The 25,264-nt window shown below is 38.8% G+C and overlaps 1 protein-coding gene across 1 annotated transcript in view; it reads right to left on the bottom strand.

Moving 5' to 3' along the window:
* The window catches only part of CALCR (calcitonin receptor), a 79,626-nt gene extending 68,391 nt beyond the window's left edge, over positions 1-11,235 (bottom strand). Inside the window, exons 1-2 of the mRNA XM_089531389.1 lie at positions 11,153-11,235; positions 1,506-1,659 (exon numbers count right to left, since the gene is read on the bottom strand). Of these exons, the coding sequence (XP_089387515.1) occupies positions 1,506-1,659; positions 11,153-11,200 (202 nt within the window). The 5' untranslated portion in view covers positions 11,201-11,235. The remainder of the gene's footprint in view (positions 1-1,505; positions 1,660-11,152) is intronic.
* Between the last annotated feature and the right edge of the window lie 14,029 nt (positions 11,236-25,264).

Below are 25,264 nucleotides of genomic sequence, written 5' to 3'. Positions count from 1 at the left end.
TTTTCAGACAGTTTATTGGTTATCCTGAGTTATTTCTTGCTTCATTAAAATAATCACTCAGCTTCCCCTCAGCTTTGTTTTGTTCTGTGAAATCTTTTCTGTTTAATTCTCCGCTGTACACTCTTGACTGTGGCATTTTCAATTCGACAAGAGTGTGCTAAACTAAATGGCCACATTCTGTTACACAAAATCAATTCTTTGTTACAATCCCTGCTGGGGGAAACAGCATGTGCTCCTAGAAATAAAGAAAGTTGTCAAGGTGAGAGGTGGAATCCCTTCTTGTTGCGACTGGGATGCCATTGCAGGTTTTGGATACAAAAGCTGAAGCGCTCCACTACTGGGACTAAGAAGAAAAGCTTTAGAGCAAGATCCAGAAGCTTGCTCTTAGACAATGTGCAACATTTAGTTGCAAGAAAGAACAGGTATATTTTAAGAACATTTGTTAGGGTTACTTTTTTATATTGTATGATAATCAGAGTTATAGGCTTCCTGACACATGTTCTCAAATGCGTGTATCTCTGTGACTTCAAATGGCTTGTCAACTTATGGTTACCCCATGAACTTCATAGAGTTTTCTAAGCCAAGGAATAATAAGAGGTGGTTTTGCCTGGGTCTTCTTCTAAAATATAGCCCACAGCACCCAGTATTCATTGGTGGTTTCCCATCCAAGTACTAACCATGGTTGACCCTGTTTAGCTTTCAAGATCAGATGAGATCTGGTGCCTTTAGGGTATTTAGGCCAACATGGTCTGAAATATAAAGAGGTCTTATGAAACAGCACATCTGTTTGTAAAGCTAGTATCCTTATTTGGAACACATTACATGGAGGTCAGTCCAACACATTCAGGCTCTGTGTGTGTGTGTGTGTGTGTGTGTATATATATATATATATATAAAATATATTTATTATACCCCGCCTTCCTTCCAGTACAGGGACTCAATATTTGCCAACGTTTTTCTATAGATTTTGATATGTATTGTACATTGTTACCCACCTTGATTCCCAATGTTAGGAAGAAGGCGGGACATAAATGATGAAAATATGAAGATGATGATGACGATGACAACTACAATAACAGCAATAATAAGAATGTAAACATATAAAGGATAACACCCAAACCCATTACCTCAATTGCTTGTAGAAATAAAAATGAGTGAGCCATAAATGGAAGTTCCAGAAGAGAAGACCAGCATGGGAAAAAGTACTTCCAGAGAAATGTACAATTTTTAAAAAGATTTTTTGTCTATTTAATACATCTCAATCAGCTTTAAAACTAAAAGATTGCACTGTAGGCCAGCTATTGCAAAACTTTACTTTTTTCACTCTTTAGAAAGTCATTTGTAATTTCCAAACTTACATTTATCACAAAACAACAGATGTGTCCATTTGTTCTTATAGCTCTGATTATTCGCACAGAGTATTTTTCCCCCTTCATTCTTATAGCATTTCAGAAATGCATCAAAGTAATTTAAAATTGTTTTTTCTAATTTGCTTTTCTTTTTACCTTTTTTCTTGTAAGGAGGTGTTCTGTTCATCCTCTCATAGCATTTGAACTGTGAATCTACTATCTTCTGACGTACTGCTGAATGTTGAGTTGCTACAGGCTCTAAGGTGGGGTCAGTATAACTTACAGTAGAAGAGAGACTTGGAGCCATTCTCTGCATAAAGAGGAAAATCTGTTAATGCACACGTGAAATCCAAGAGGATATAATCAGACACAGGAGGTGATCATCATTCTTACTTCAAAGCCCATTTTATCTGCACTTAGACTTAAGGTTGTCATGGAGACTTTATGTTTTGTTTGCAAAAATGTATAGTGCTTTACCATCCATGACACATTTCTTTAGAAGAGGCAAAATACAGGTTTGAATAAGCCATTGCAAAGGAATGCATGGTTTTGATTACGGACAGAAGCTTCTATTGTGTCTCCAGCATCTATTTGTTTCTTTGGTATATGTGCTACACATGATATATTTAGATATATTTTAACAAGTGGAAGTTGAGGAGCATGGTGGGTTTTATACTCCTACACAAACCCATACTGGGAGCACATTGGGGAATAACATTATATAACAATAACATGGCCCCAACTGTCCCAGTTTGGCAGGAACAGCCCTGGGTAATCTGAGGCTACCCACTTTCTCAGCTTCTTTTATATTGGAGTTTATCACATGGGAGGAATGTCTCTTAATTTCAAATGAAAAGAAAGTGGGACCAGAACGTATTCATGTGAATTTGCCAGTTCAGCAAATTTACGTGAATTTGAATTGCATTCGAACTGACTTCCCATTGGCCGAAAATAGCTTGCCATTGCCCGAAATTGTGTGTGGTAGTCTATCACGCAGTAATGTGAAACCTCATGATTGCGTTCGGACTGACTTCCCATTGCCTGAATTTGCATGTGGTAGTCTATCACGCAATAACATTAAACCCCATGATTGCATTCAGATTGCCATTGGATTATATTTCCAATTTCCCTAGTCTGATAAACTCCAGTGTCTCCTCCTCTGACTTTGTCTTCAGCTTACTTTAATTACTGTAAACCAAGTGCAAAGTGAAAAAGTAGTTTGCATTCAGTTAACTCAGTAGGAGGGAGAGGAAAGGAAAGGATGGAATCTTACCCTTCCTAAATTCAGCATAAATTCCAGCGTTTCCCTGCTTAAAATAGTAGTTTTGTGTATTCTTCCTCATTAACATTGGCTCTATTGCCTGGCCACCAGCAAGGCTGAGATTCCACCCCCTTTTCTATTCTCTCTCTTGCTGAGTTAATTGAGTACAAATTGAGTACTTTTGCATTTTCAACTCAGTTTGCAGCAACTGAAGTAAACCAACAACAAAGGGGAAAAGGGGGGGGGGATGGGAATGGGATATTTTAAATGCAGCTGAAAACATGGGGCTACAGAGGATTAGCTGGGGCTTTCCCTACCTAATCGGGAAGGTATGGTGTAATGCACATATCTGACAAACCAGCTGCTGATCTAACACAAACAACTCCTATTGCTGTTTTCAGAATAAGGCTACATCATGATATCATCTCATTTTGAGCTGCATTAAAACAAGTGGAGGGACCAGCATTGTCTATAGCTGATCAGGATCCAGGGCCTAGTCTATCCATAAGTGTATTATGTGAATTGCTGTGAATTATTGCACATTTGCATCAGTGCTTAATTATCTTCACTTTCCCTGTGCAAATTTGCATCTATTCACCCTCCCTTTGTTGAAAATGCATAGCCATGCAAATTCATGTGAATTGGACAGATGGCATATGTTCAGTGTGCATCCTCATGGATACTCAGGTGTCAAGTGTGAATCTTTTCCTGCAAAAAGCCCAAAGTCCTTTGAATAGTGTGAGGCCAAATCACAGTATATTTGATTTGAATAAGGAATAGTTTAATTGTGTAGGCAGCCACAGGAAAGGGAGCCAGAATGTTCTTTTTATGCTCTTTTTAGTTACTCAATCATAAGTAATAACACTGCCAACCTCTTTCATCCTCCTTTGACTCTTGTCCTTAAGATAAACTCCTAAGAGATTGCTTCCTATATCCCACACAGCTTCAACTGAATTTCTGCTGCCTTTGAAATCTAGTGGACTGAGCTGAAATCTAACTGCTCACAGGTTTCAAAATACTGTCATCTGATATAGTTTCAGGTTTGTTTGTTTTTTAAAAGAAGGCCTTCTCCCAAATTAGCATGCAGAATCTTATGAAGGGCCATTAGAAAAGTTGGATTTTAGTCTTTTAGTTTGTAACAGCCAGTTCTATGTATACCATAAGGGTTTGCAGTCATGTTGTATTGCTACCTGAGCTTTCTTAATATAGTTCTCAATGGTGGACCATACTATGTTTACTGGGACATTACCAGCTGGTACCAAAGAAAATCAATTTATTGCTTGTGCCCAAAGGCCATCAGATATCACACATAATAGAGATACAGAAATATATATATAACATAATATAAAGTATAAAAATATTTACAAATGACTGTCAACCATAGCTGTATTTACAACGATCATCCAGAAAACCTTTCAATGATTCCAAGGATTAGTGCTAATGTAAAGCAATAGAGCAAGATGAAATTGTGTGCAGCCTAGCTAATGGATTTTTATAAAGCCAGCTGGGCTGTAGAGTTTCTGCTTCTCATTTTTGTCAACATATGTGTGCATGAACACTACCACAAATGAGATTAGGTTGGAGGAGACCTGCAAACTCATACTGGGGAAGTGAAGCCCAATGACATTCTCAATCCAGGGTACATTTGCCTGTTCATAGCACCAGATCTACCTTCAGGTAGACTGAGGTGGCTGCCTCAGAAAACAGATTTTGGGCATCATAAAAAGATGGGAAACTGGCAGTTATTACTGAAATTTATTACTAGTGCATTGTTACTGCTAAGTACAGAGAGTGGGGTCTGTGAGATTTTCTGCCTCATGTTCCAAAAATAAAAAAGAACAAAACAAAGCAAAAACCCATATTATTGGCTGTTTAGTAACTTTCTCAAGTTCTCTGAATGGGTTCCCAAAGACACCATTCCAACTATTAGCTGTAATCACTGAGTTCCAGCTGAAGTTGGAGGATGCACCTTGCCTGAGTTCCCTTCTATAAGCCTCGAAAATAGGACTAGAGATTGTCTGAGTAAAGGCTGCGAAAGTAGACTCAAGAAAGTAGTTTACAATCCATTGAAAACATGGGAATCAAGAAGTCTTCCTTTTTGTAAGCTTTACATAGCTTCTATCCCATTCAGTTGAATCATAGAATAATAGAGTTAGAAGAGTCCACAAGGGCCATCCAGTCCAACTCCCTGCCATACAGGAAATCTCAATCAAAGCATACCCGGCAGATGGCCATCCAGCCTCTGTTTAAAGACCTCTAAGGAAGGAGACTCCACCAAATGTATATATGTGGATTACCTTCCTCCACTGAAATCCACTGGATTTTTTTTTTAAAGTACTGCATATATATTTTGTACTCTCAGGCTGCAGTTCTATGAAATCAGTAGGGCCTACCTCCAAGTAGACAACCATAGGGCAACACTATTAAGGTACCAGTTTACTGCCCCCACTCTTGCCTATCAGGACATCCTGTCAATGAAGACATTTTCTATGCATGTTGAGCAAATCCTAATTCAGCAGGTATAAAGATTTGCTACTGACATGCTTGTGTTAGATTCCTTCTATTCTGAATAGAGTACACTGTGTTTTAAAGCTTCTGTCAAAATGTTATGTGCTACCTCAAAAACAGTGATTCAGAAGACCTAATGGCAAAGTCAAAACAATATTTGAAAGATGAGGTGATTTTAATGTTTTATATTTCGGACACTTATCTGTACTATTCCACTTTACCTTGACAACATGAGGAGATGAATCTGTTGCCAGTATTAAAATAATTTCCCTTGCTATATTAATATTGGCCAAAATTGTGACCTCAATTCTCACAGGAAATAAAACTATCTGTCCCTTTCATATGTCATTCACCTCACCACCACAGTTTTATAGAAGAATTTAATGATTTAAACATAAGCTTGTATCTGTGCAAGCAGAAGGAAACATGAACTCTTTTAAAAGATTTAAATGCCGGCATGGTCACTGGCTGTGATGGCCAGGGATGCTGGAAATCATTCTACAAAACATCTGCAAGACTAATCCACCACATTCAGTTTAATTTAATACTATTAGACTTCCCAGATAATTTCTTAGGGGTTGAAAAATCAACTAGAATCACATTAATTTTGTATTTCCAGTCCTGCATCAAATCCATCCAGCATTCATACAATTTATTTAAAGCCCAGTGAAAGCTATGGAAATGGCAAGTGTTCTAGTTTTCATCTATAAAGAATTTTGAAATGCTTTTATTATTTCATTCAGAAAATTTTTACTCCATTCTGTTGGGCAGAAGCTTCTCAGTGAAGTTGATGTACAATAAAACAGCAAAATTATACACAGTACAGTAGAACCAAACCCTCCCAGAATATACTGTACAGTTTATGTGCAGAATAAGAACTCAGTACACTTAAGAACTCAGCATTTAAAAGTCCAAGGCAAACAAGAAGGTCTTCTCCAAGACACCAAGCTTGAAGCTGGGGAGTGTTCCAAAATTGCCAAAGCGTTGCCCAACCAACAAATGAGTGCTCTAGGAAAGGTCCCAAAGATAAGGTAACTGAGATACATAACATCCTCAGTAACATTAGAGGTCTACATAGAGCCTGATCATCTGGGATGTCCTTTTCCTTATAGGATCTTCTTTTTCCAATGGTCCCAAAGATTGTGGAAGAGAAAAGGGGGAAGATGAAGATCCCTTCAGACTGAATTAATCTCAGGGAAGCTCTGCCACAAGGCAGAGCAAAAAGAATTTACAGGAAAATTTCTATATTATGGATAAGCAAAAATGTTATATTATTGCATGAAAGAGTATCTCTCTGCTCAGTTTTAGGCAGACCTTTGGCTCTTAATTTGTTGTGGCAGGAGGATTTTCAAATGGGATGTGCTTAGTGTTGTTTTTTTTTAAATGTTTTCAATGTATTCTAAACTGTTTAAACTTTGAATTTTAATAGAACTGAGCTGAGTTTTAAAAAACTTATATTTGTTGTTGTTGTTGTTTGTTGCTTTCAAATCATTTCTGACTTATGGTGACCCTAAGGCTTGGGGTTTTTCTTGGCAAAAATAGCTTTGTTTTATGTTTTATGTAGTAATCCGACCATATCTCTCCACCTCTACTGCCAAGATCCTGGTCCATGCCCTAGTGATCTCACGACTTGATTACTGTAATGTCCTCCTGGCTGGGCTTCCTCTTTCTCACCTCCGTCCTTTAATCTCTGTCCAGCATTCAGCTGCACGCATTATCACTTCCACCCACCGCTCTGACCACATCTCTCCTGTGTTGGCATCCCTTCACTGGCTCCCCCTCCCTTTCCACATTCAGTATAAGCTCCTGTTGTTGACATTTAAAGCCCTCCATGGACTGGCCCCTCCTTACTTATCAGACCTTCCTTCTCCTCACCTTCCCACCAGGGCCCTCCGTTCTGGTAGTCAAGGTCTGCTGTCCCAGCCCAGGATTTCCTCTGCCCCATCCCGGATTCGCCCCTTTTCACTTGCTGCCCCTCACTCCTGGAACCTTCTTCCCCCACAAGCAAGAGCCATCACTTCTTTAACCAGCTTCAAAACGGAGTTGAAAACTATCCTGTTCAGAGAAGCCTTCCCAGGCATTGCATAATTGTTGCTTACTATTTGATGTTCTTTTGGTGCCTGTTTATCAAACCATTTCCTGTATTGCTATGTACTGTATATGCATTATCCTACTTGAGAGTATGTATTTTCCCTGGAAAATGATTAACCATCCATTATGAAGCCAAGCCCTCCCTCCACTCCATCTGCCTTGGTCCAAGCCTTGGAGGTAGAGAGGAACTGCTGCACCTCTTACCCTTTCCCTCCACCACTCTCTTCTCCTTCTGTGTCGTGTCTTTTTAGATTGTAAGCCCAAGGGCAGGGAACCGTCTAACTAAAAAGATTGCATGTACAGCGCTGTGTAAATTTACAGCGCTTCATAAATAAAGGTTAATAATAATAATAATAATAATAATAATAATAATGTGCTTTAATTTGTTCTAAGCTGCCTTGTGTCCTGTTCTGGGAGTCAGGCAGAACATAAGTAAAATAAGATAAATAATTAAATAATCACTAATGTTGCAACTAACATAACTTTTTCATTAGAACATAGTTTTAAAAGTTCAGGATCAGGATTAACACCATCTAGTAGGATATAAGTGACAATTCTCGACATTTAAGTGGGAACCGGGCATCATTGCTTGAGGCGGGGGAAATGTTTCACCATCAGGGTTTCACAACCTGACCTGTGGCTTTGGAGTCAGAGCTGGAGTCGGTAGAAATATTCTAGCTTCAGAATAAAAACTTATAATATTAAATGCCTAGTTTGTTGCATATTTACTTTCATAGGAATTTATGGAGGTTTTCATCTTCAGAATGTTTAATCAAATAAATATATTTGATGTTCTATCAATCTAAGTAACCTGGTGATTCATGTGGTGGCGGCCTTATGCTACCATTTTACTACAGCAAATTTGTTATTACTAGTTAACATACATTTGACATTTATGAAGACATCAGAATCGGAGTCAGACAGCAGAAAAACAGAGGAGTTGGAGGTGGTTTGGCCTTTGGTGCATCTACACTGTAGAAGCAATGCAGTTTGATAACACTTTAAGTGCTGCAGCTCCATTCACAGAATCTTGGAATTTGCAGCTTTCCAAAGTCTTTAGCTTTCTCTACCAAAGAGTGCTGGTGCCACATAAAACTACAAGCCCCAGGATTCTGTAGGTTGGAGCCATGGCAGTTAAAGTGGAGCCAAACTGCATTATTTCCACAGTGCAGATGCTCTCATGCTGACTCCATATCCTTGCCACAACGGAAAAGTCCCTCTTACAGATCCCTAATTTAAGTATGCTATGCCCTGTTGGATTTTTAAAAACTTTTTTCTTTGAATAACCCATGCCTGTTTTTCAGCAGTTTGTTTTTAAATACCCACTCAGTTTTTCATGCGGGTAGAGATAATAATTAAGAAACACAAGTCCACTCAGTTTTTCATGCGGGTAGAGATAATAATTAAGAAACACAAGTCCAGCATTATACAGAGCATTCACAATTCTTTGCATGGTTCTTTCAGTGATGGCTTCTGCATATAACACCAAACATAATCTTTACTTTCATGGTATATAACTGTGTCCTGAAACACAACCTTCTAAGATTGTATTTTAAATGGAAGGATCAATGATATTACTGTGTAGGTTGTAGAAGGTATCCCACATACCTTAAACCTTATATTTGAGGTATAATTAAGTAAGTCAGCAAATAGTTCTTAAAGAGGAATGAATTAATTACAGCTTCACAATCAGGATGAAAGGGGTTAGTAACAATCCTTCCGAAGACAACTGATTAATTGATGTCCCATGTGGCAGTTTAGCAGCCGTACATATGATGTCACTCCTAAAAAAACAAGTAAATGACGTCGTACATACGACCACCAAGCCATCACGCATTAGACTGTTATAAAAGGTGCTTTAAACACACACACACACACTGTAATAAAAAAGCAGATTTCTGAATGTTGGTAACCTCTTTGCACATAAAAGTTGTTAATGGAATCTGAACAGAAGCAAAATTTGCCTTAATGAATATTATTGGACACTCTGAAATAATGCACAACTGCCAAGCAACCAATTCAAAAGGAATATGAGAATCTCCATGGATAAGACTCCAGATGAAGAAAATATACAAATGATGCTGAAAATAGCTCATATAATGAGCAAGCATCTGAAAAGGTATCTTCATTGATAATGGAAGCAGAATATTAAACAGAACTTTTTAAATGACCTTTAAAGCAAATGCCACACATCAAATATGTTTTGCCTGTGATCCTCAAAAACATATAATAAAGCAGAAAAACTCTAAGGTCAAATAGAATGTAAGTCTTTTATAAACAAGGTTTAGCTTGGTACATTTTTGTGGCCACCCTAACTGCCCACTAAAGTTTAACAGCACAGTGAATGAATTCTTTCCTTAAAGTCATACATTCCCCTGCCAGCAGCCACCAAAGCAATAGTACAAGATTCGGGATTTTCATTGTATGGTGCCTGCGATTCATGCTGTAAATACTCTCAGACACTCTGTCTGGGAATTATTGAAATCTCACCACCATAACCCCATCTCTGAATGAAATATGTACCCCAACTCTGATATAAATGGCACACATGACTCCTCCTTTTGTATTTCCCACATATTCCATTACTTGTAAATGTTTTTTCAAAACTGTGCAGTCTTATCAGATGTGAAAATTGAAATATATTGAGAAATGTTTGCATGTTTTAAACTATGTCACTCATAGTATAGAAGGTGACAATAATGATAATCAATATTGTCATACCAATAGACAGTATAAAGTAAAGTAAGAGCCTTCGCTGATGACCTGATTTGTTTTTTGGATAACCCACTAGACAATATAAATGTTCTGACATCGATTTTACAAGAATTTGCTGAAGTTTCAGGTCTGAAAATAAACCAATCTAAAACATCATTTATAACAAAGAATCTAAGTAAAGAAGAGAATTTGGAATTGAGTAAAATTTCTGGATTTGATATAAAAAATAAGGCTAAGTATTTAGGAATTACAATAACAAACAGGAATATTGATTTATTCGAAAATAACTATAATAAGTTATGGGATGAGATAAAAAGAGATTTAGCCACATGGGCTAAATTGTACCTTTCCTTTTCCGGTAGGATTGCAACTATAAAAATGAGTATAATACCACGATTCTTATATCTATTTCAGAATATACCAATAATGTCTAATTTGAAAGTATTCTCAGTATGGCAAAAAGAATTGTCTAAGTTTCTATGGGAAGGAAAACGAGCAAGGGTAAGATGGAGGATTCTAACGGACAATTGGGATAGAGGAGGCTGCGCCCTCCCTAATCTTAAATGGTACTATTTTGCATCTGGGTTGTGTTGCTTAGAAAAATAGTTCAAGTTAGAAGATGAAAGATTACTATCTCTAGAAGGTAATGATTTGAGATTTGGTCTACACGCTTTCCTCTGGTATAACAAAGAAAGAGAAAACAGAGATTTTGAACATCACTTCATAAGAAGATCTTTATTGTTGCTATGGAACAACGTAAAACCTCTGTTTTATAGACAAATACCTAAATGGGTGTCTCCTCAGGAAGCATTTCAACAAAGGTCCAAAATCTGTAATAGGACCTGTCTTAGATATTCTGATTTTGTTTTCAGGGGAAATGATAGAATGATCTCCTTAAAAACAAGGGAACAATTGGAATTTGAGAATATTATAATAGATTGGTTTAGTTACTTTCAAATAGCGGAAAGATTTAAATCAGATTGTGTTAATTTTGGAATTACCATGGAATCTAAAGAATTGGATAAGATTATAGAAAATAAAGAGAAAGGAAAGCTGGCCCAAACTGCTGGTCTGCACAGTCCCATATAAGCAGTGTGAAATGTCTGTTCTGAGAGACAAAACTATATGATTAATATCACATGTAGGTGGGCTCCTAAAGGCTTCTGCTGGTTTTTATGATAAATGTGGAAGAATATTTTTTTACTGTTTTTGATTTGTTTTTACTTACAATTAGTAGAATAATCAGCAAGAAGCAACTATTGCTTTTTTTATCCATCGCAGATCCTTTCTGGAACAATATGTCCCTTCTGGACCTACTGGGAATTGAAAAGAAAACACATGCTGTTAGGTCTTAGTTATCCGTTGCTAATCAGGTATAAATTTTTAAATGTTTGTTTCTAAAACAACCGTGTTTGTGTGTAAGAAATAATGACTTCACAGATGGTCAGAAAACTATCCAAATATGGTACATACTGAAGTTCATTGGTTCACAGTATCTAAAAGTTATTTGCTAAGCTTGAATGTTTTTTTCATTAGTGCGAAGCTAAAATATTAAGACTTTAATTTTTAGGCTTTCCATGTTTCATCAGGAAATAAAGCAAGGACTGCATGGCTACCTTCCTTCCAAATCTGAAATGCTTTTGGTTCTTAGTGTGGTGTCTCAGATAAGTGCACCATTCTGTGGAGCCTCAAAAATCCATTTTGGGGATCTTTTTAAGCAGTCCTTCTGATATCCAGGGACAATAGGTGACTTCCAGGTCAGTGGAGTGGCTAATATGCTCCAGGTTTTTATTTAAAAAGCTACCCAAGGTGTCCAAGCCTTATCCCCCACATAGGATCAGCACCTTAGATAGTTCTTGTAAAGTTGAGACTAAAATATGGAGTGGATTCACTGCCCCACTGACATGAAAACTAGCAGCCATCACTGCTAGTGTCCAAATTTTAAAAAGCTCAAGGGGTACTTGGAAAAATGAAGGCACTTTTCAACAACTGCAAAGTAAATAAACAAAGGAAAAACAAAAGCAAACAAAAAATGTATGTCTAAGGAAATAGTTTCATGTCAGCTGGAATGCAAGCACAAAATGCCTCATTTGACTCCCCCCCCCCCCATTGCATCCTGTGTGTTTATCCCAAAGTGATGGCAACAGTGTGACACAAGACTTCCAACTCAGAATCAATATCATCAGGCTTAAACTAAGGTGGAGACTGAAACATCACCCCAGAATGAAGAAATGTATCTGGAAACAGAAATATAATGCATCTTACCATAGTAGGGAAGAGAGTAACCCAGTGATCTGCATGCTTGCTCAACATGCTGTCCAGATACTGACTTTTAATTAGTAAAGCAAAAGCGTTTACATTTCTATACTCCTTTCATAGTGAACTCAGCACTCTCTAAGCAGTTTACAATCTGTCAGCCAATTTCTCCCAATAAGCTGGGTACTCATTTTACTGTACAATGAAAGGATGGAAAGCTGAGACAACCTGGAGCCCTTTGGGATTGAACTCACAATGCTGTGGCTGCAGTACTGGCATTTTAGCACTGCACCATTAGGACTCATTGGTAACTTCATAGCCCTTTCTCTCACTCTTGAAGGTTCTTTGCCTTACATTGCATATGGATTGGGCAGCCCTGCAAACAGAGGGTACCTTTAAAGACAAGTGTCTTCAGATACTCTTTCAAACAAGAGGTCTGTCCTACACTAAATTGGACATGGACTAGTGTAAAGTAGGTCCCTACTTTCTAAATACTTGTATATCCCATTACCAGGAGTCAAACATGTAGAGTGGAGAGCCTCAAATTCATTTTTAAAACATTGAACTGGTTCCCCTAACAGGGATACAAGAGCAAGAGACACAAGATTTCATGTGACTTTAGAATGAGGAATCAGGAGTTTGAGAAGTCTGACACCTGCTTCACTTAAGTCCTATAAATGAGCTCCAACAAATCCTACCACGGAATTTTTTTTGAGGGGGGGCAGATTTATTAAGAGGGGGTTTGCCTTTGCCTTCCTCTTAGGCCGAGAGAATATGACCTGCCTAAGGTCACCCAGTGGGATTCAAACCCTGATCTCCAGAGTCATAGCCAGCCCCTTAAACCATTACACCACACTGGCTCTCTTTTCATGCTTGCTTTAGACAAGTGGTAGGGTGGGTTGATAATCATATCATGCCCTTTCTCAGTACAAGAGAAACAAATTATCCAGAGATAATTTCCTCCTCTTAATACCACATGCTTATCAGAAAATACAAAGGCCACTGGGAACTCAAGCTATGACTATTATTGTTGGCTGCAGGAAACATAGAGGAAAAATTCAGCAGATGTGATTAAGCCTACTCCAGATGCCCCAAAACAGGCAATGGCTAGAGAGAGAGAAATTTAAAAAGGTTCTTCTCTTTAAATTACTGAGTTACACTGCCCAGCCTGAGGTGTTAGGTACAGTCAGGACAGTTGCTGAAACCTCTGACAAGTAGACTGGAGTAAGCCAATCTTTTCTCTTCTTCCAGGCATTGTTGCTGTGCATGAGTTGGCATTGCCTTCTGGATGCTTTCTCTTTAGTGGTTCATGAGTCCTTTTCCAGATCCAGTTTTAAGAAGAAAAACATACCAAAGAGCCTTTCTTTTCCTAAACCTGTTCTCTCATTTCCTAAATTGATCAACCACATTGCTTCAAGTAACTGTACATTTCAGAGCTGCAGTCGAGGAAGCTTTCTTTCCAAAATCAAAGGTTATAATTTTTAATGGATGGCAGTATGATGGAGGATCAGAGTATAATCCTTGCCAAGTCAGAAAACAAGGCGTGGGGTGATGAAAATATTAAGGTGAATGTGTTTTGCCTACTATTTATATATTATTCATCAAAAGTATGCATATATTACATTTCTGCCTACCAGGATCCCCCAGATGATGTACAATTAAAGCTAGTAACAACACAATTACAGAAATACAGAAGAATTTTTAAAAACAGGACCCTAACCATTTAAAATGGCGAAGGCTGACTAAACAACCCCAGAACAACTACTGCCAACTGAAAAAGCAATAGGAAAGGGACTGTCTTGTCTTCCTTTGCAAGACAACTCCACAGATGCTGCTAAAGAAAGACCCACTAGCTTAGCTTCTCTTGCTGGACAACAGTTCCTCTGACAAAGATCTCAAAGCATGAGTAGGCTCATGCAGGGGAAGGTGGTATTTCACATATTCTAGCCTCAAGCAATTTAGAATTTGATATACTAAAAACAGCACCTCAGATTGGGCTCTGAAGCATATTAGAAGCAAGTACAATTGACTGGAGATTGATGACTTTTATGGTTTTTAAAATACCTACCACAGGGCCTATTACATTTTGTGCTAACTGTAATTTCTGAACATTTTAAAAGGGAAAGACTACATCAAGAGGGATGAGTAATTGTGGTCAGATCTATCTTCGGCAGAAGGGGAAACAGCTGGTGCACCAACCAAAAGTGAGAAATGACACTCCTGGCCAGAGCAGCTACCCAGTAGTACTTCTGGGTCCAAGAATGTTCCCAAGTTGCAAATCTGACCCTTTAGAGGCAGTGAAACTCCATGAAAAACAGACTGCAACCGCAGTACCTCTTTGACCAACATACAGCATGTTGTGTCTAGATTGTGCCACAATATCTTTTCAATTCACTACACATCTAGTCCCTTACTATGTCCATGTGGGTCAGGATTTCAAAGTTTTCTTGGTATCAGTTGGGAAGAAACTAGAGCTTTTTTGAAGGAGTCATCTAGAGTCCAGGGGCTGGGGCTCTTCACAATGTTGATACCCCTCCATCAAACTAAAGATATCCTTTTCCAATACATTCATATAAAGAAAGGTTTATCTTATATAATATTGAGCTTTAGGGACCCCATTAGCTTATGGTTGTGAGGGTGAGCAATAGTTTATGCACTTCCTTCTGGGCACATTCAACCAAAAAAGACTGGAACCTCCACAAAAGTTTCCTCATGTCACCAAACATACTGGATGGATACTAAGAATGATGGTATTGAATGCTGCTGATAGCTTCAGTAGAGCTAACAAGGGCAAAAGCTTCCACTTCAGTTCTTCACATGAATCAAGAATTTTATTGACTGAATATTTCATAGATTCTTTACTGCAAGCTTCTGATGGCCCCTCCTCACTATCCTGGGTTAGGACAGGATAAAATGCAGCCCTTGAGTCAAATATGGTCCTTCAAGGATGGTCGGGGTGTGTGTGTGTCATTCTAGGGCTTTTCACCCTTTTCTGCCCCAAAATCGAGCACAAATTGCTGCTCATCCCTGTAATAGCCCCTTAACTACCTGAAACAACTCTCCTGAATGAGTCTACACAACAGCACCTTTACTGCACCACAGTGTGGACCCTAAAATGAGTAATAACCTATGTTTGATAAGATTTTCCTCACCTTAGTTTTAGTTGTTTGCACAAATGCTGTATTTGCCCAAGCCCCTCAGAAAACAAAGTAGACTATGTCATAAAAACAAGTTAAGGCAGCTTAGGAATGAAAGGGCAAACTACCTAAACCATCTCTCCATTTCACACAGTATTAACAGCAATGGCAATTGGAAATTCATGCAGAGCATTCAGTAAATTTTTTGGATCTATTAGCGTCTGCAGTTAGGCCATTTTAATACAGGTCATGACCCTGCAGACATTCAGAGTCCTAGCAAATCTAACCACCCATCTATCCCTTTACAAGTATTTACAACTTTTCTCCTGATTGGGACTCAAGGTGGCATACAAAAAACAGAAAATTACAATAAAAACATATAGTTAAAATATACAGATGTTGAGGTTCAAATTGTCTTGAACTAACAACAGAATTAAAACCATGTCAAATATTACTTGAAAACAAAGGTGAAAAGCAGTACAGTGCCATAAAAATCCTTCTCCTATTAACAATCAGTTCCCAGAGCTTGTCAGAATAGAAAGTCTTCAACTGAAGCCAAAAAGACAGCAAAGAAAGAGCTGTCCTCATTTTATGCCCGGATCCCCTTTATTCTTCATTTGCATACTACTAATAATACTCACATATTGCCTCCTTTGGGAAGCAAAAACAACAACAACAACAGACCAAGAGTGTAGGGGTTTGGCCAGATACTGAAACAAGTTCATAGTTGCTATGAAATCCTGAGTTGCTCCCAATGGTTATATTTATGTTGTTAAATGAAGAAAATCAAAGCATAACAATAAGAAACAAATCAGTCTGAAAGGGGAAAACATTATTCTATTCTCCTGTCCTATTTAGTGATGCTGCTGCTTGTTCAAAGCCGGAAATCACACTATTGCAGGGATAAAAGGTTACTGAATTACATTATTGATGCTTCTGCACCTGAGGAGGACTGGTCTGCCAGAACATATTTCACAGAGCCTCAGAAGCCAAGATCAGTCAGCCTTTTATTGCCCTCTCCACACCTGTTAAGTAGCCCTTTACAATGCAGGACAGTTAGTTCTAACTGCTCAGCCATTTAACCATCATGAGATTAGGTCAACTTGCCCTTTTTGCAAATGATACACTGCTTCAATTCTGATAAAAGGCCCACTAACATGGGACTGGCTTTTCATAGTATTCCTGAAATTACCAATTAAGGTAAAAAAATAATGTATACCCCTCTATTTATCTTCTAGATTTATCTCCTTCTCTCTCTTTCTTTTTCATCTTTTTCTTTTTGCCATTATCTCTCCTTCCCACATTTTTTTGCTCAGTCACCAAATGGCTGCAGTGTTGCTTGAGCATCACACATTGTGGTCAGGTCCATGATTGTGGTCCACAATAACTTCTAGCTGAAGACAAATTACTGAAGGTGCTTGCATGGCAAATAACTTGGCACCTTCTCTTACTTCTTCTTTCACCTGAAGCTGTAGCATTATGATTGTTCAGCATTTTAGTCATGTATTGAGAGCAGATCAAGATACATTGCCCAAGTCAAAATGACATGGATTACCTCCCCAAATAGAAACCAAGTTGAAGGACTGAAGCTCTTCATTTGAGGGTTATCTGCTTGGACAGCTCCTATGCTAACATTACAGTCTCACAGCAGTATAAGCCACCTCCTTTGTAGCAGATGACTTTTCAGCAAAAGCCTTCCTGTGCTTTCACCACAAAGTGACATAGAACATATAGGCCACATGTGGGAGCCTTTGGCCCCAAAACTAAACATGGCCCTCAGTTTCTGTTCATGTGGTCTTTGGATTAGGTATCAACATCTTCTTCAAGCAGTCATTTCAGATATCTGGCAAGATGAATCTCCTTCTTTCCTAGCAGCTTACTGGGTGAGGAAGAAGACCCCAAAAGAGGGCAAGAGAAGAACAAGACAGAAAGAGATAGAAAGGATGCTGTTCCTTTCACTTTTGTCTCTGGCTGAACTCACCATTGCCTTTGCACCTCCCTACCAACAGCATGTGGCCCCTACTAGATCACTGCACAAAGAAATGAGTTTGTCTCCAGGGGAAGCCCCACCCCGTCCACCTCCAAAAACCTTGATATGTGTCCAAGTCAATGGCAAACCTAAAACTGCTTCTGAAATTTTTGACTGACCACAGGTAACACTTAGAAAATACAGTCTGCCCTTCCCTTGTGCGGGGGATCCATTCTGCTCCCCCCCCCCCCAGCACATAAGGGGAAAACTGTGTATGCTCCCACCCCATTGAAAACAATGGGCCACATTCATGTGGCATGTTGCGGCACAAGTGTGTTTGTGTCATTCATTAAATTGTACAGGGGCTTCAATGTAAGCTGGAAGCTGTGTAAGGGAAGCTCATGTATGAAGCACAGGGAGTCATTATTCATTTGTCCATTTAGCCTCTTACTCTGGTGCGGTACACATAGCATGCTCGGTCCGTGCTAGGGGTATGGGACTGCGTGGCAACCGCATGGTCCCTAACCCTAGCACATAATGGTGGCATGATAATAGCGGTGCACTGTGCACACAGGCACCGCCATTATGATATCATGGCCGTGCCGCATCCAAACGGTGTGGTGTGGGCGTGACATCTTCACGCTGCCCCAGGCTGCAAGAAGGAGCTCCGAAACGGAGCTCCTTCTGTGGGCGCGCCTCGCTCCCGCAACCACCAAACAGGTGCGGGAACAACGCCAGGGAGAAAGGGGCCGAGTGGCCCCTTTCTCCCCCGGCTCCGGCTCCCGGGGTGTCCTGAGGCATGAAGCCCCAAAAACACCCCTTTTCCAGGCCACAGGGAAGCAGCATTTTGCCACTTCTCCATGGCCTGGAGAAGCACCACATTGGGGCCTCTGGGCTGCCAGTATGGCTGCCCTGGCCCCAATCCTCTGGAGAAAGGGGCAGGTGCAGGCTGCATCAAAGGGCCTGTCTGTACCGCGCCTATATTTGTTAGTTGTTGTTGTGTGCCTTTAAGTTGTTTCTGACTTATGGGGACTCTAAGGCGAACCTCTCATGTGTTTTCACTACAAGATTTATTCAGAGGGACTCTGAGGATAAGAGAATGCCCAGGATCATTCTGTGGGTTTCCATGGCTGAGTGGGGGCCAGTCCAAATGCTGGGCTTCCAGAGTCCTTGTCCAACACTCAAACTACTACACCAACTGGGTCTCACTAGGGCCTGTTACAGACTGCCAAAATAAAGCTGCTTCGGGTCTCTTTGGAGGTATGCTCTTTAAATGATGCATGGGTCCTAAGAGTCCAGAGGTCGCACCAAAGCCACACTCCATTCCTAAGCACCAGAGTGCAGCTTTGGTGCAGCTTCCGGAGTCTTCGGATGCATGCATCATTTAAACAGCATGCCTCCAAAGAGACCCGAAGCAGCTTTATTTTGGCAGTCTGTAACAGGCCTATATTTGTACTACTCTATCATTTAAAGTGAACTCAGTATGTGAGCTTGAATCAATGTCATTAAAATTAGTGCTCAAAAAGTCCTATATCAGCCTTGCTCAGCTTAGTGTCATCTAGATGTTTTGACCACAAAATCCACAATCCCCAGTTATTTCCATGCTAGCTGGGGCTTATGGGAGCTGTAGTCCAAAACATCAGTTGGCACCAGAAGCGGGAAAGCTATATGAATGACGTTAGGTTCTATCTCACCTTAGTCACTTTGACTAAGTCAAAATGAGAGGGGATTCTTTCTGCTGAACACAGACTGAGAATACAAGTTTATAGCATCAGGTTACTTAGAAATAAATCTCACTGGGTCAACTTTGGTCTATTCCCTAAGAAGTAGGCTTAGAGTTACAGACAGATTCATGTTTAAACCAAATAATTAATTTTCCCCTGATAATAAGTAAGCTCCCCTGGAAAAGTACTACGTTTCTTTGAGAATTGTCTGTGCTACAATTGGTAGGGCAAGGAAATTGTCCAATAATGCACATCTTTATGTCTTTTAAGCAGTACATTCCACATACTTAATTTCTATTGCAATTCACATTTAGTTATTAAGCCTTTAAGTGATGCTGCGAAATTAAATAACCATCATATTTCATAACATTTTTACAACTAGTTCTGGGGCTATACATAATTAAGCGCTTCTAGGCCTCAATGATTTGTGGGACAGCTTTATACTTGCATAACAGACCCAAAAAAAAACCTCAATGGGACCTTAAAAAGTACTTAACTATGAATTAATATATCCCTAGTTACTACTTTGTGAAATTCTTCTGCATTTTTGTAACAGTATAACAAGCAAAAATGATGGATTTTTAAGTCACAGAAAAATTATCCTTAAAAGAAAAAAAATGCCTGTACTCTAGAAGATACATAAAATTGCCCCAGTGATTCCTCTAATTTTAACTGTGCAAAAGTATATTCTTCTGGTACTGCATGCTATAATATAGGGTTGAAATTCACACTACACTCCATGCAGCTGAGCCACTGGTGACAAGTGTACATCAATACAGACTGAGGGAAATTTATTAATAGTGCACAGAAAGTAGAATAATGCAGTATGAAGTGGTAAGAGTAGGCTTGCCATTTGTCCCAGAAAACCTGGAAAATCCCAGACTGAATGGACTAAAAAAAATGGCCAGTTGGGCTGGTTGAAGCAGTAAATCTCAGATTTCTCTGTCACAGGCTGATGGGTTGGTTAAAATGTGGCGGTGGCGATGAACCAGGAACCCATGCAAGAAAACTGGCACTGGCAGAAGCCTAAGCCCACCGCGCAGGCTCCGGTTGCTACTGTGCAGGTGTAACACTGCCACTTTATTCATCCTTTCGCTCCCTCTTCCTCTGTTAAGTCTAGGAGGAGGAAAAAGAAAGGAGACAAGCAGAAATGGCTGTGTTGTGTGTAGTAACTGTGTTGGTAGCTTGAAACTTGGGCTAGGCAGCACTGTGGAATCTCTTTTTCAAACAGCCCTGAGAGAGTAAAGAGAATCCCTTTGCTCTCTGGGGCTGCTTAGAAGCTTTCCTCTTCACATCAGCTAGTGGGGGAAAGAAGGAAAAAAGAGCTCTTAGCTAGGTACTGGTATTGAGTTTGAAACATAAGATAGAAAAAATGACAGCCCGGTGACAAAACTTTTGGCAGATTAGGCCACACAGAGTGTCAGAAATCATGGCTCAAGGAGGAATTAAAATTAAACTCACCTTCTCAAATCTAGTAATAGTAGCCTCTCACTGCAGTTTTGAAAAGTTATATTCATCCTGAATATTTCCTAACACATAATTTACAACAAATGAGCAAAGCTAGATTTTGGTCGGTAATGTTTCATAACTTCTTTTTAATTAAAAGATTAATTTTCATCCAACAGCATCATATATTTTCCTAACTGTTCAGTTCGAAAATTAATGCAGTGGATTCTGTCAGGAGTTGTAAAAATGTTTCATGTAGTATTTAGCAAAATGATGATTTTTGTCCTAATTGAAATTGGGAATTGCTGCTGTCATATTACATCAAAGCTCTCCGAAAAAACATCTCTTAATTCCTAGTGGCTGAGCCAGCATGGGAGGCAACTTCTAGATCTGAGATAGATTGCTCCAATTAGATTTTTCTGCTTTCATCTCTAATAAGAGCTGGAGAAGTAACTTGAGGTTTTAACCAGCTATTGAAAGATTTTCTTAAGTCAACTTAATTTCCCAGAGGCAGGATTAGAAAGCTAATTTTAAATTTATGTAGAGAAATGGTAATATTAAAGACCTGACTATTTATGGCTTCATTTCCATCTGTATCAGTTAGGAGTGCAGACATGTCTTCTCAGCTCATTTTAAAATGTGTGTTGAGATCAAGCCACCAAATAATAATAATAACAACAACAACAACATGAACTGTGTGTATTTGTGTGTATGCAGATATAAACATGCACACACTGAGAAACTACAATATATAGAATTAATTATACTTAGAGTATAATGTGGTTGGTTCAAGAAGAATATGTACTGGTACATATTGCCCAAAACCTTCCATTGCAAGTAGGAATAGCTCAGCAAATTACAGACCTGACATTTATGTCTTATGTCCAGACCAGAGACATAATCCATGACTTGCTCTCAGTTTGTATCTCTGGATTGTCATGAAACAATTTGGATTCAGTCATCACAGTACACAAATGGGTAATGTTTACTTGCAAATCATAATCCCTAACAAGACAGAATACTAAAGAACCTGTTTGCCATTGCATCTGAATGTGCCCACAGTTTTCCTTTCCAATTCTCATACACTACATTCCAAAAGTGAATACGAAATATGAGATGGATGATATATTCTTCTGCATATATCCCAAAGCTCACAAAGATCACACACGAACAGAAAAAGACAGCTCAGTGGACATTTTAGTATTTTGCCATCTTGATACATTCTGCAAAATGAATGGTGCTAATCGCTGAGTCCATGAATCATGAAAGGCATGGGAGACCTTAAAATTGAACTTTTCACATTGTTAATGGTGTCACAAAAAGATTTGTTGTTCAACTGTAGTTACCCAGGAGGAGTAGCCAATTGTTCAGCTGTTGTTGGACTGTGGCTCCCATCATTACTCACTCCTATCTATTCTGGCTAAGGTTGATGGGAACTGAAGTCCAACAACACTTGGAGAATGACAAGTTGCTCATTCCAAATTTACAGCCTAGGATATATTTTATGGGAAAGTACATAGATTGCTTCTACACATGTCCCATTTCAACTGGCATTTCATTAGAAAAAGAATTTACTTTCTTGCACTGAACTGACCATTTAATTTTATTGCAACTCTACTTGGCTAGAGTCTTTTGTACTTGGGTAAAGTCTATCCCCTCTGGACACAATTCTCGCTTTGCACATTTATTCTCAAAAGAGTCCTATGAATACCAGTCCTTGACAAATTAGTTCACTCCAAATTTAACTCTGGTTTCTCATCAGGTTGTATAATTTTTTCATCTTTTACTAACATAAACCAATTTAATTGATACTTCCCGGACGAATACACAGATAGTAGTGTTGTCTTTTGGATCAGGTACTTCTCTAAACTTACATGGTTCTCAGCTCAAAAAAGATGTGCATATTTGACATGGAAATGGATAAAGAAAGTGGCTTTGGAGTGAATGTACAAAATCCATATTTGATGGAAAGGGAGCTTGTAGCATCTTTGAGACTAACTGAAAGAAAGAACCTGGTAGCATGAGCTTTCATAGAATTGAGCCTACTGCCTCAGAAAAATGGAGTGGAAAGTACCACCATGGAAGGCACCATATTTTATGGAGAAATATAGAGAATTTAAATGCATATTTGAAGTGGAAATAGATGTGATTTAAAAGCAAATTTTATGAGTTTTTTAATTCATAGAAAATGGAACAAAATCAACTTGTGACTGAAAATATGGAACATAAACATGATTACTGAAAAAAGTCAAAGAAGAAAGTACAAAGTAAGGTTTACAGTTTAATAGCAAGGAAACAAAAATAATGACCATAGATGATTTACAGAACTTTAAAGGAGACAATGAAAACCTGAGCCCAAAACACCTCAGAAATAATGCAGTTTAAGACCTCTTTAACTGCCCTGGCTTAATGCTAGGGAATGGTGGGAATTGTAGTTTTCTGAGACATTTAACCGTCTCTGTCAGAGAGCACTGATGCCACAATAAACTACAATTCGCAGGATTCTCTAACACAGAGCCAGAGTAGTTAAAGCAGTCTCGAAATGGATTATTTCTGCAGTGGGATTTGGACCATTGATATAGACAACTCTTCATATCTATAGATTTTTTGTTTTACAAATTATATTCAGCAAATGAATTTTTGGCTTTTAATGTGATGGTGATTCAAGATAATGCATATATTCTTTGGTTCTTAAGTGGTTCCAACTAAAACTGGCTTTCTATATCCACAGATTCTTTATCCATGGATTCAACCACTCATGGCTTGAAAATATTCAAAAACTATATACATTCCAAAAGCAAAACTTGATTTTGCCATTTTATATAAGAGACGCCATTTTATTATGCCATTGTATTTAATGGGACTTGAGCATTCATGGATTTTGGAATACATGGGGAGTCCTGGAACCAAACTCCAGCAGATACCAAGGGCCCACTGATTTTCCATACCTTGGTCCAGCCATAAATCAGAATGGAGACTGAAGTCAAGAAATCAGAAGAAAGATAGGATTTGGAAAGGCAGCTATGAAGTAATCAGACAAGGTCCTGAAGTGTAAAGGTATATAATTGAATAAGGGGGGAGGGGGGAATTTGGGACATAGTGTTGTAAATGTGGATATTTTAATATGTTGTGATCCACTTTGATTGTCTCGTCACAGAAAAGCGGGATAAAAATAAAAGTTTTATTTTTATTTTATTAATATGAAAGTTAGGGTCGTCCAATCCTTTGTATTTTCAGTTTCTATGTATGGTTGTAAAAACTGGTGAAGAAAGCTGGCAGGAAGAAAATCAACTCATTTGAGATGCAGTGCTGAAGAACAGCTCTGCAGATATTGTTGACTGCCAAAAGACAAATGAATGGGTCCTAGAGCAAATCAAGCCTGAACTCTCCCTGGAAGCTAAGGTGACTAAACTGAGGCTGCCATACTTTGGCCATATCACGAGAAGCCATGATTCACTAGAAAAGATATAATGCTTGGTAAGGGGGAGGCAGCAGGAAAAGAGGAAGACCACATTCCAAGTGAATACACTCAACCATGGAAGCACCTGGAAGTCATTCATTCATAGAGTTGAGGTCAATTTGACAGCTGTTAACAAAGCCACAGCTGAAATAAATCTATCCATCACTACTTATGAGGCACAGGAGCTGGATATCTGAGACTCAGTGTGGTGTAGTTAGTGGTTTGAATGTTTGGGTATGGCTCAGTTTATTAATCTATGATGGGTCCCATATTAGGGGAAAGGTAGGACATAAAATAAAATTAAATAGGATGACTTGTTCAACTCCTTTGGAAAAAAGGAGGGCTTTCCCCCAAAGCAGCTGGAGAAGACAGATACTGAAATGTCTTGCCATAACACTCAAAACTTCTGTTTTGTTAGTCATTTTAAATAAAGTGTAGCTATAATATCTGTAGATATAACATATCTTTTCAAGACAGCAGTTGACAGTGAACCACACTCAAGTACATTTAAGACTTTTTGTAAATTATTTTGGATTTCATGAACCAGGAGAGGAAAACAGAGTTCTGTACCCTAATAAAATGCAATTAAAAAAACAGATCTAACCCCAAACATTTAGATCTGGTTCTGAGTAAATACAGGACTGGGTAACCACAAAATGTTGGTGAATTTATGTAATTATCTTAAAAGTCTCATGAAGACATAAAAAAACACAGCAGTGAATGAAATTAATTACAGACATGGCATCTGACTGTGAAGCCAGCATGAAACACATTGGACTGTCACTATAATTTATTGAATAATTTCTCTTTTAAACTGGCAACAATGAAGTGGAACATACTTTGCCTCAACAGCCACAGGAAACTCTCTCCTCCAATTCTCTGCTCACAATAAACTAAAATCTAGCAAAGGAGAAAACGGCCTTTATTTAAATCAGTATGTGAAAAAAAATCTGAGATAGAGAACCAAAAGAATGGATCAATTTATACGTTCTCTTCTGCCTATATCACAAATTTATTTGAGTTATCAGATAGGCACTTACCCATCTACGAAACTAGTTCAGGACACTATTATTGCCTTTACATACCCTCCCCAACTACCCCAATTTCACAGGGACAGTCCTGATTAATTCTCCATCCTAGTTTTTCAGCAGCTTTTAAAACATCCCACTTTCACTGTTCTCCTCCCACTTCCCCCCTTTGTCCTCAGCTTACTTGAATTGCTGCACATTGAGTTCAAAGTGGAAAATAAATTCAGCAGGCAGAGGAGGAGAGAAATGAGTGGAATTTTGCCCTTGCCAGCCTCTTCTAGCTTGTGTGTTCTTCCTCATTAATAACTTCTTCCACCTTG

Source organism: Sceloporus occidentalis, unplaced genomic scaffold, assembly GCF_023333645.1.
Source record: "Sceloporus occidentalis isolate IW3139 unplaced genomic scaffold, rSceOcc1.0.p SCAF_7, whole genome shotgun sequence".
In the NCBI taxonomy this organism is placed as follows: Eukaryota; Metazoa; Chordata; class Lepidosauria; order Squamata; family Phrynosomatidae; genus Sceloporus; species Sceloporus occidentalis.
Note: the sequence above shows the minus strand (reverse complement) of the source record. Positions and strands in the feature narration are given on the sequence as shown.